Below are 12,660 nucleotides of genomic sequence, written 5' to 3'. Positions count from 1 at the left end.
CAACATGTAAAGTAAAATAAACAGCAACATATAATAAAAACAATCAACACAATCAACAAATAAAAACCACAAGCATAGCTATTGCCACAAAATTAAGCCTTTAAACAAGGCAAATTAAAAACAAGAGGGCCATGATGGCCCTGAAGTCGCTCACCTGTATATAGGCCCCCAAGGCAGGACAGGTTTAAACCCCCGGGCTTTTATTTGAACAAACTTGGTAGACACCCATTAGAAGATGTTTCATGCTAAACATCTAAGGTCTAGCTCGTTGGGTTTTTTAAAAGAAGATTTTTTCAAGTTTTTTTCTTTACACATATAGTTAAAAACAATGACTCACCTGGGGCAGGGGCAGTTTTGACCCCAGGGCTTTTATTTGAACAATCTTTGTAGACACTTACTAGAAAATGCTTCATGCTTCATATCTAAACTCTAGCTATTCGGGTTTTTCAAAGAAGATTTTTAAGTTTTTGCTATACACATATAAGGAAAATCAATGTCCCCCAGGGCGGGGCCAATTTTGACCCCAGGGCTTTTATTTGAACAAACTTTGTAGACACTCACTAGAAGATGTTTCATGCTTAGTATCTAAACTCTAGCTATTTGGGTTTTTTCAAAAAAGATTTTTTAAGTTTTTGCTATACACATAAAAGGAAAATCAATAACCCCCGGGACGGGGCCAATTTTGACCCCAGAGCTCTTATTTGAACAAACTTGGTAGACATCCATTAGAACATGTTTCATGCTAAATATCTTAGCTCTAGCTCTTTGGGTTCTTTAAAAGAAGATTTTTTAAGTTTTTACTATATGCATATAGGGAAAATCAATGACCCCCCTGGGGCGGGGCCAATTTTGACCCCAGGGCTTTTATTTGAACAAACTTGGTAAACACTCACTAGAAGATGTTTCATGCCAAATATCTAAGCTCTAGCAAATGGGTTTTTTAGAAGAAGATATTTAAAGTTTTTTCTTTTGGTTGCCATGGCAACCAGAGTTCTGCATGGAATTAAATTCTTTGAACAATTTCAAAGGTGACCACCAAAGGAACATTCCTGTGAAGTTTGGATGAAATTGGCTTAGTGGTTTATGAGGAGATGTCATTTATAGTAAAAGTTTATGGACGACAGACGGACGGACGAAAAGCGATCACAAAAGCTCACCCTGTCACTTTGTGACAGGTGAGCTAAAAATTGACGATAAAGAATATTAAGGACAAAAAACATCCTGGGTAGTACTGCATTATTAGTATAATTATCTTGTTTTTATATTTAAAACAATCAATTAAATAACATTATAAGACTAACAACAATAAACATTATGATTATAGCACCCCTATCACCATCACAAGAAAAATATTGCCACTGTTTTTAACCAGTCAATTGTAAACTCAAGGTTACAAAATTAATAACTGGTAAATAACACAAACTTAAATTTCTTATAGAAATTTAGCATGTAATTAAGACTAGCTGTGTTTTGAATTTGGAATACTAAACAAAATTGTCAAATTAAAAATATGGCATTATTGGAAGTTTTAAACTTAGTACCCAAGAGTTTGTTGGTTGTTTTTTTTGTCAGATCTCTGACAGTTTTTTGACAAACTTCCTATACATGTATATCTATATATTGGTAGCATAAGGTCTGAACTAATTGACATTACTAATAATGATTACTTATAGTGTATAAAATAACCAGTGCACATAATATCACCTACAATGTCAACTGCTAACAGAGCAATTTAACTACCACAGTACAACAAAAAATCACCTATATTCTGAACAAACAGTGGCTTTACATATATCATCACCTTAGTGCAATAACAGGATAACATCTATAAAATTATATAAGGAGTTAAGCCTTTACTGCACTTACTGTGGTATTACTGTGGTGATATGTCAACACATTTATAAATGATAGGGTTACCACAGTTAGCCTGGCACTGATATTTAAGTGGTTAAATTACCATACTAGCATGAAAAAAAAATAAAGCAGCAAGCCTCCAGATTCTGGCTGATAATTGGAAAAAATGAGCTAAAATCACATAGAATAATAACTGTGAATTCACTTAATTTTGAGGACAGGAAAATTCATGGTTTTGTCTCAAAAGACCTTTTTGTAGGTTCTATAATTTGTGCAAAATGTAAAATGTAAAATAATCTTACAGCAGACTGAAATTTCATTTTGATCTTAAATTTGTGGATTGACCAGACCACAGAAATAACCATCCCACAAATAATAATGAGTTTGCATCGTTGTCAAGTGCACCACTGGCCTATGGCATTTTCCCCCCATTTATTTACCTAAAATATGTCATTATATGGAAATATAGCCCTTTCTACATAGTAAATGGGATAGGAATATGCCAAAAGAAACATACATATTGCAAATTTATTCAGGTTTGCGAACTATTCTGACATTTTTCTTCGGTTTTATTTTCTGAAAAATTTGTTTGCTTATCTGGAGACATGCTACTTTAAAACAAAGTGATTAAACGGCAAGGTACAACATGTAAGACTACCAGCTGTGTAAGTCACTCATGATTTAATAAAAACAACAAAGGCATGAAACTTAATTATGAATCAACCATGTACATAGTTACATGAAGAAATATTCTTAACTTTGACAGCTCTAAAATCATTCTTGTTTGTGGCAAAATTACATTCGCTTAACCATTTCTAGGCAAAAGTTAAACTTAATCATCAACAATTTTTAGGCAAATTGCTTATAATATGAGCTATGTAATTACTTGTAATACTAGTATACGCATATGAGCCGCGTCATGACAAAACCAACATGTGTGTTTGCGACCAGCATGGATCCAGACCAGCCTGCGCATCCGCGCAGTCTGATCAGGATCCATGCTGTTTGCTATCAGTTTCACAACTTGTAATAGGGTTGGTAAGCGAACAGCATGGATCCTGATCAGTGTGTCATGACGCGGCTCATATGCATATACTAGTATTACAAGTAACACAACCACGTTTTATGAATAAATACCCCTACACAATTTGATATTTAATTAGCATACTCAAACCCAGTGTATTATCAATTCTATCATAGATAAATACAGATTGTTCAATGTGCAGTCATGTATCAAACTTAAAAATCTTTATCCGGTTCAACAATTTTTATAAAAAAGCAATGTTTAAGGTAAAATTTGTCTGCTTTGCACAAAATATAAATAACTTAAGTGACATGCCCAACGTTGCGTTAACAGTTAAAACTAAAAGTCAAAGTAACTTTACATTATGCCGTAACTGTGTTCAATTCTATATTTTACAATTCAAAAATAATCAATAATCCACTTGAGTAATGAATGTTTCTATAAATATTTTTTAGAAATTTTCAGTAACTTTCAATTTTTAAAAAAGCAAGCATTATCTTTTTATAATTCAGGTGGTTTTTATAGTTTGTCCTGAACATTTTTCATTATAAACTTTTGGTCAAGAATTACCATTATAATAGTCAATCTTTTGAAATATATTAATAATTCAACTCAAAGTGACAGCAAAAAAAATAAACTTGTTCACCATTGAAACTCAATAAAGGCATAGTGGAAATAAGTTTTGATAAACGGTTTAAAATTAAATCATTATAAAATTTTAATTAATAGACCATATTTCTGGATTCACAAAAAATCAAGTTTGTAAAAAAATTCACGAACAAAAAAACCCATCCATAATACAGAAAACCCAAATTTTCAAAGTAAAAGAACTTTAAGAATATTTTAAAAAATGAAACATGTATATATTTACAAAGCACATAAATGTATAAGGAGAACAATAAACTAAAAAAAATATTTTTGTAACAAGATCTTTTTATTGCACAGAATGACATATTCTGTAATATTAAGGTACATTGTACACTACAGCAAAAAGCATCTGACAAGGAAAGTCCCGGATTCTTTTAAAAGCAGAGCTAAACTATTGCAAGACTGTCTTAACTTACTCCTTATAAGCTCAATAAGTTACAATTTTTGCACTTAACTCTGTTTGTAACACTGTGTAACATGAAGCAATATGAATGATGCAATATGTGCTCTAGATTACATTATAACTTGTACTGGAAATTAAAAATCTTTAAACATAATACTGTTATTCTGACAACATTCTTTGTATATGACATCATATAATTATAATTCAATGACATCATACTATGGATATTACAACATACAAATGAGATATGATGACATTATAAGTATTTATAATGTGATGGCATCATGCTTTGTTCATGACATCATCTAAATGTGATGACATTAATATGCTTTGTTCATTATCAGACAACATGATTGGTAACATTATACAAACAGTAATGACATCATGCTTTGTTCATGATATCATATGAATCTTGATGACATCAGTTGTTTTATGGCATCATACAAAATATACTTATTTGTTATAATGTAACATGATTTTTCCTGTTTCCTTATAATCTTCTTATTTATGATATAACCTTTCCAGCAATATCTACATGATGAGGTTTGTCGGGGAGTATTTCATATTCTGGCTTCCATTCTGTCAACAAAATATTTGTAGTTTTCCTTATATTTAAATAATGAAGTCCATCTTCTTGCCAATTTGTTGAAAGTCCAGCATGTCCTATTAATTGAAAAATTACTTGCATTTTAATGTATCATACAAAATAATGAAATTATGTACATTTTCAGTTATGAGTTCAATTGTGCCTAAAGATAGCAACCAGGAAATATACTAGGGATATTTATTCTTTGATGGGATTCATAATAACAGTTACAAAGATCTTCTAATACCAAGTAATAAAACATATCTAAGACTATGTATCTTTAAGGTGTGTATAGGGCAGTGCTTGTCAGTCAGTACTAAATTCTATTAAGTATGTCAAGAGAAGTGCAGCCACTTGACATATTTAATGGAATTAATGCTCACTAAACAAACACTTATCTACTTAAAGTACTTATTGACTCAAATAATGCTCCAAATCTTACATTATCAGATGTTATATGCTGATAGTATTTAATGACAATTTAGTATCAATAAAGAGATTTGAATTATACCAAAGAATTTAAGCAACAGCATCACAAGTTGTGTTACACCTAATGCTTTTTGCAAAAAAAAAAATCTAAGTTAACTAGAACTGCCACTGTCATGGCGTGAATACCCCCGCATACCATTTTGTCAGAATCAACAGTAACTGTTTAGAGCTCAAGGACAACGTCCCTGCCAAATCTGAGGTTACTAAGCCAGTGCTATGTACTCTACATGCTTCAATGTGAAAATGTCAAAATCAATACACTGCGGACAGGCATTCTTAAGCAATTGAGGGGAAAAGCTTTTTTTAGTCGACCTTTGACCCAGTGACCTCAAAATCAATAGGGGTCACCTTATAGTCATGATCAACCTCCATGCCAAATATGAAGACTGTGGGTCAAAGGAATATTAAGTTAATGGGCAGACAATCTTTTTGAAGTCAAAGTCCATCTGACCTTGACCTTTGACCCGGTGACCTCAAAATCAGAAGGAGTCATCTACTCATGATGACTAACCTCCATGCCAAATATGAAGACTGTGGGTCAAAGGAATCTAAAGTTATTGGGCGGACAAGCTTTTTGAAGTCAAGGCCCCTGTGACCTTGACCTTTGACCTCAAAATCAATAGGGGTCATCTACTAATCATGACTAACCTCCATGCCAAATATGAAGACTGTGGGTCAAAGGAATCTTAAGTTATTGGGCGGACAAGCTTTTTAAAGTCAAGGCCCCTGTAACCTTGACCTTTGACCTGGTGACCTAAAAAAAACATGGGGGTCATCTACTAATCATGGCTATCCTCCATGCCAAATATGAAGACTGTGGGTCAAAGGAATCATAAGTTATTCTGCGGACAAGCTTTTTGAAGTCAAGGCCCCTGTGACCTTGACATTTGACCTCAAAATCAATAGGGGTCATCTACTAATCATGACTAACCTCCATGCCAAATATGAAGACTGTGGGTCAAAGGAATCATAAGTTATTGGGCGGACAAGAAAAAACAGCCAGACAGCCAAACAGCCGGACGGACAACCTGATTCCAGTATACCCCCCTTACAACTTTGTTGTGCGGGGGTATAAAAAGGGGCATATCTTCAAAAAATTCCTTTCATAATTATGCCCGTTGTCTAACAACTGCACCATGTCATGATAAACAAGTAGGCCAAGTTTCATGGTGATAACTTTTAAAATGTTTGAATAACATGCTACATTAAAGTTTTCGCAAACACTGCAGTGATCATAATAGCTCACCCTTTTCTTCAAAACAGAAGAACTAATGAATTGAACAATATCATTAGACAAAATAAATTTGATACATAAAAATCCATTTCTATTGTATCTCACTCAAATTTTGTTGTGAGGAAATAACAGTTGTCACAAACAAGCATAAAGAAGTATTTTTGAACATACAGTCTAACCTGTCTATAGTGGTGAGCAAGTGGACTGAGCTAAAATGACCAAAATATAGACAGGCCACCACTATATTCAGATTGACATTAATTGCAATATGTTATGATAAATATGGCTCTAATAATGTATACTGTTTAAATGTACTCATTTTCATTACAAAGGCAAATAGTACTAATTTACAACACATGATGTGCACTGTTATTCTTCTATATAGACTACATGTAGATGTATTTTGCTCTCGTCAACTGTTAAATGTATATCGTCTCTTCTGGACTGATATTTGGCAGCTGTCGACCACGTAAAACAGGATCACATTATAAAGGGTATATATAAAAATTTTGAAATAAATAATACATTAACCCTATAATAACTTTTTTGTTTAAATTTTTAAATGCTGTTATATTCTTGTATAATGCACTAAAAAAATGTGTCTACAATGTCAATACAAATTTTTTAGCAAATCATTATTGTCCTTTTAGAATAAAATCTATCCAGTGATACAAAAATATCCGCTTTAAAATAATCCTCTTTTAATTTCCGATTGAGTTTATACAGCAAATACAACATTAATTTCCTTTAGTAATTCAATATACACATTATAGAGCTGACAATAAAAAGAAATCTAAATCATTTAACCTAGACTTTTAGAATATTACATTAAATCAGACAAAAACTAGAAATGTGTCCATAGGACACGGATGCCCCCACACGCCACTGTTCTGTCAATCTTATGACTCTAGGTCAAATATTTTTTGGACTACACATGCCACAAGTTCAAAACTAAAAATCAACAAAGGGCCATAATTCTGTTAAATTTGGTCACAGCAAAAATTCCTTCCTTTACTACCATCTACACATTAAGGTTGTTCATCCCTGGAAGTTTAAGCAAAATCTGCCATCCGGTTTAAGAGGAGTTGCGTTCACAAAATTCCTACATAGTATATAATGAAACAAGAGGGCCATGATGGCCCTGAGGTCGCTCACCTGTATATAGGCCCCCCCCACACCTCCGGGCTAATTTTTACCCAAGGGCTTTTATTTGTTTATTTGAACAAACTTGGTAGACACCCATAAGAAGATGTTTCATGCTAAACATCTAAGTCCTAGCTCATTGGGTTTTTTAAAAGAAGATTTTTAAAGTTTTTACTATACACATATAGTTAAAAACAATGACACCCCTGGGGCAGGGCCAGTTTTGACCCCCGGGCTTTTATTGAACAAAGTTTGTAGATATTTACTTAAAGATGTTTCATGCTTAATATCTAAACTCTAGCTATTTGGTTTTTTCAAAGAAGATTTTTTAAGTTTTTGCTATACACATATAAGGAAAATCAATGACCCCCCCCCCCCCCCCCGGGCGGGGCCAGTTTTTGACCCAGGGCTTTTATTTGAACATACTTGGTAGGACACCCATTAGAACATGTTTCATGATAAATATGTTAGCTCTAGCTCTTTTGAGTTCTTTAAAAGAAGATTTTTTAAGTTTTTACTATATGCATATAGGGAAAATCAATGACCCCCTGGGCGGGGGCCAATTTTGACCCCAGGGCTTTTATTTGAACAAACTTGGTAGACACTCATTAGAAGATGTTTCATGCTAAAATATCTTAGCTCTAGCTCTTTGGGTTCTTTAAAAGAAGAAATTTTAAGTTTTACTATATGCATATAGGGAAAATCTATGACCCCCTGGGCGGGGTCAATTTTGACCCCAGGGCTTTTTATTTGAACAAACTTGGTAACATGCACTAGAAGATGTTTCATGCCAAATATCTAAGCTCTAGCTCTTAAGGTTCTTTAAAAAGAAGATTTTTTAAGTTTTACTATATGCATATAGGGAAAATCGATGACCCCCGGGGTGGGGCCAATTTTTGACCACAGGGCTTTTCATTTGAACAAACTTGGTAGACACTCACTAGAAGATGTTTCATGCTTAATATCTTAGCTCTAGCTCATTTGGGTTCTTTAAAAGAAGATTTTTAAGTTTTTACTATATGCATATAGGGAAAATCAATGACCCCCTGGGGCGGGGCCAATTTTGACCCCAGGGCTTTTTTTGAACAAACTTGGTAGACACTCACTAGAAGATGTTTCATGCTTAAATATCTTAGCTCTAGCTCTTTGGGTTCTTTAAAAGAAGATTTTTAAGTTTTTACTATATGCATATAGGGAAAATCAATGACCCCCTGGGCGTGGCCAATTTTGACCCAGGGCTTTTATTTGAACAAACTTGGTAGACACTCACTAGAAGATGTTTCATGCTTAATATCTTAGCTCTAGCTCTTAAGGTTCTTTAAAAGAAGATTTTTAAGTTTTTACTATATGCATATAGGGAAAATCAATGACCCCCGGGGCGGGGCCAATTTTGACCCCAGGGCTTTTATTTGAACAAACTTGGTAGACACTCACTAGAAGATGTTTCATGCTAAATATCTTAGCTCTAGCTCTTTGGTTCTTTAAAAGAAGAATTTTTAAGTTTTTACTATATGATATAGGGAAAATCAATGACCCCCTGGGGCGGGGCCAATTTTGACCCCAGGGCTTTTATTTGAACAAACTTGGTAGACACTCACTAGAAGATGTTCCATGCCAAATATCTTAGCTCTAGCTCTTAGGGTTGTTTAAAAGAAGATATTTAAAGATTTTTCTTTCTGTTGCCATGGCAACCAGAGTTCTGCATGGAATTAAATTCTTTGAACAATTTTTAAAGGTGACCACCAAAGGAACATTCCTGTGAAGTTTGGATGAAATTGGCTCAGTGGTTTATGAGGAGATGTCATTTAAAGCAAAAGTTTACGGACGGACGGACGACGGACGGACGGACGCCGGACGAAAAGCGATCACAAAAGCTCACCCTGTCACTTTGTGACAGGTGAGCTAAAAAATCAACAAAGGGCCATAATTCTGTTAAATTTGGTCGCAGCAAAAATTCCTTCCTTTACTACCATCTACACATTAAGGTTGTTCATCCCTGGAAGTTTAAGCAAAATCTGCCATCCGGTTTAAGAGGAGTTGCATTCACAAAATTTCTACATAGTATATAGTGAAAAAATCAACAAAGGGCCATAATTCTGTAAAATTTGGTCGCAGCGAAAATTCCTTCCTTAACTACCATCTACACCTTAAGGTTGTTCATCCCTGGAAGTTTAAGCAAAATCTGCCATCCGGTTTAAGAGGAGTTGCGTTCACAAAATTTCTACATAGTATATAAGTGAAAAAATCAACAAAGGGCCATAATTCTGTTAAATTTTTCGCAGCAAAAATTCCCTTCCTTTACTACCATCTACACATTAAGGTTGTTCATCCTGTAAGTTTAAGCAAAATCTGCCATCCGGTTTAAGAGGAGTTGCGTTCACAAAATTTCTTACATAGTATATAGTGAAAAAATCAACAAAGCATCCGGTTTAAGAGGAGTTGCGTTCACAAAATTTCTACATAGTATATAGTGAAAAAATCAACAAAGGGCCATAATTCTGTAAAATTTGGTCGCAGCGAAAATTCCTTCCTTTACTACCATCTACACATTAAGGTTGTTCATCCCTGGAAGTTTAAGCAAAATCTGCTATCCGGTTTAAGAGGAGTTGCGTTCACAAGATTTCGGGACGTACGGACGGACGGACTGACGGACGGACGGACTGACGGACGGACTGACGGACGGACGGACAAGTGCAACGCTATATGCTCCCACATTGTGGGGGCATAAAAATAATTTCTGACAGGGTATCAGCTTGAGACCTTCTCTTAAGACACACTCCTAGACCCATAGGACCCTTTAGGACTGAGTCTTGGGGGAAAGGGGGGGATGCGTCCTACAATGATAGCCTGTGATTTTCATTACCTTAACAATTAACTTAAAGATTACAACTTCTCTTACCTTCAAAATTAGAGTACAGGGTGTATTCATTATTCTTCCATGCATAGTATATATGCCAAATTGACCAAATGCTAGATGTTTTACCCTCGCGCTGGAATTGCCTGTACCAGTCTGAAACTACATTTCCCGGAACATTAAGCTGGTAGTCCTTATTTCTACTGGCAACAGCAAACCAATCTAAAAACTTGATCCATTTTTTGGGGTTTGGTGAAAATCCCCATGTTCCAAGAACTGGATAAAGAAACACTAAGCTTCCTTTAGGTCCTTGTAATTGGGAAGAATCCCTCACAGAATGCTTAATTGTTGATCCCTGCAACGCATATCCGTTCACATCAGGATACGAGTCATATTTACGATGGACTAGTTTTAAATATTTGTAAAAATAGGGTGACACTGTTAAATCGTCTTCTAGTATCACCGCTATTTCAGAACTATTTATCTTTGGTTTCCATGTAGTAAGCCATTGTCCATATATCCCTACATGACGCGGATGTTGTATGACACTATACTGGCCATGCTTAAATCTAAATTCATTTGCACTTCTTAATGTCAATGAATCAATCATTTGATCTATAGATCTGTCAATCCACACCTCAAGTTTTATGAAATCTTTACCGTATTCAGCCTCGTTCAACGAATTTAAAAGCCTGGTCAGAGACTGGGCTCGATTATAAACAACAACAATAATTCGCAAATCATACTCCCTATCTCGAGTATTGTATGTTTCCGTAATTCTCTTATAGACCTGCTCGCTGGTAGTGTTTATCTCTGGCACCAGATGTACAACATTACCTTTCTCCCGAACAACCGTAAAGTTCATGTACGAGATGTTCCTTGGTGGCACCGTATCCCAGTTCAAGTACACAAATAAACACATGCAAATAACAAAAATTGATCCAAGCTTCAGGTATGATGGAATAGCCGTCTTCATTGTCTTTCCTTGTTTAAGCTACCAACAATTAAAACAGATTATTAAAAGCATATAGCATCATAAAATTCTCATATTTACTATTTTCCTGGCTCAAAGAGATCTTGTAAATGATCCGATATGCAATCCACATCATTAAACTATCCAATATTCCAATAGTTATATAAATGTAAAATCTGTTGTCACAAATTCACAATGATTATACTCAGTGTGCTATTATTGACTTATATGCATCAAATTACTCTCTATGCATACCATTTATGTATAAAAACTATTTAAACATTTTGAAAGGCATATGTGAATCACCATATTCATCCAAAACTTTAAAGCATAGTTCTTTTAATACCACAAAAGTCAGACGGTTTTTTAATCATCAACTCTTCATTTGAGAAGTTTAAAACATCTAAACTTTTTACTAACATTTAATGGTTCAGTTAACACTATTTATATCACATACATTGTATATCACAAATCAATGTTCTGATGTATTTAATACTGAAGTAAGTATGCATGCAGTTTTATAATGGGACCAGTATATTTATAGTTATTTTCCCTATTCCTTGTAAAATAAATCATATCTCTCCTTTCCAGTGCCTAATCTTTAACAGTACACAGCCACTTATAGAAAATAAAGTAGCTTTACCAGCTTCCTTATTAATTATCAACACTTAAAACAACCATTGAGTTTTAACATGGATACAAAATGCACTGAGAGCAAAAGCATTCAATTCTTATGATTCTTTCATTAGTTCTCATATATCCAAGTCCTCAAGAAAATATCAGTAGATTTATGTTGTAATCAATGTAACACATGTTGTTGTTAAGCTGAACAGGTTACTCCGTGGAAATAAAAGGTCATTTTGATTGTAAATGTTATGCAAAATTCTGTTCAATAGTAAATGCACATTGGCACAGCAATTACACTTATCAAATAAAAATTTTCTTTCTACTTTATAACTGCTGTATCACAACAGTCACCATGGCTTATAATATTGACAACTGTATCACGACGGTAAGCAAAGTTTCATGATTGTCACTATGCCTTATTGACAACTGTTTCACAATGGTCACCTGGTTTTGCTGACTACTGTATCATAATATATGGTGGCCACCTGGGTTTGTTGACTACTAGTCGACTGGGTTTGTTGACTCAAAAGTGTTTCATGCATGTACATTACATGTGTTTGTCTAATACTGTGTCATGACGGTCACCTGCATTCTGTTGACTACTGTATCATGACGTTCATCTGGGTTTGTTTAATACTGTATCATGACGTTCACCATGGCTTATTGACTACTGTATCATGACGTTCACCATGGCTTATTGACTACTGTATCATGACGTTCACCATGGCTTATTGACTACTGTATCATGACGTTCACCATGGCTTATTGACTACTGTATCATGACGTTCACCATGGCTTATTGACTACTGTATCATGACGTTCACC

The 12,660-nt window shown here is 34.5% G+C and overlaps 1 protein-coding gene across 1 annotated transcript; it reads right to left on the bottom strand.

The window, feature by feature from the left end:
• Positions 1-3,748: 3,748 nt before the first annotated feature.
• LOC132734142 (uncharacterized) lies at positions 3,749-12,375 on the bottom strand. The gene is made up of 2 exons (XM_060720857.1): positions 10,281-12,375; positions 3,749-4,592 (listed from the first exon to the last, which is right to left on the bottom strand). Exons 1-2 carry the CDS (start codon positions 11,209-11,211, stop codon positions 4,435-4,437), a joined length of 1,089 nt encoding a protein of 362 aa, XP_060576840.1. The 5' UTR covers positions 11,212-12,375; the 3' UTR covers positions 3,749-4,434.
• Between the last annotated feature and the right edge of the window lie 285 nt (positions 12,376-12,660).

The sequence above is a fragment of the Ruditapes philippinarum genome, unplaced genomic scaffold, assembly GCF_026571515.1.
Source record: "Ruditapes philippinarum isolate M1 unplaced genomic scaffold, ASM2657151v2 ctg704_1_1_1_1, whole genome shotgun sequence".
NCBI classification, from domain to species: domain Eukaryota; kingdom Metazoa; phylum Mollusca; class Bivalvia; order Venerida; family Veneridae; genus Ruditapes; species Ruditapes philippinarum.
The sequence above is the reverse complement of the archived record's forward strand: the minus strand, read 5'-3'. Positions and strand labels throughout refer to the sequence as shown.

What these genes read in the sequence shown, in the direction of transcription:
- LOC132734142 (XM_060720857.1), bottom strand. Translation starts at nt 11,211, where the DNA reads ATGAAGACGGCTATTCCATCATACCTGAAGCTTGGATCAATTTTTGTT. An exon ending in CCTGTACTCTAATTTTGAAG is followed by an intron (nt 4,593 to 10,280) that starts GTAAGAGAAGTT and finishes TTCAATTAATAG; the next exon opens with GACATGCTGGACTTTCAACA.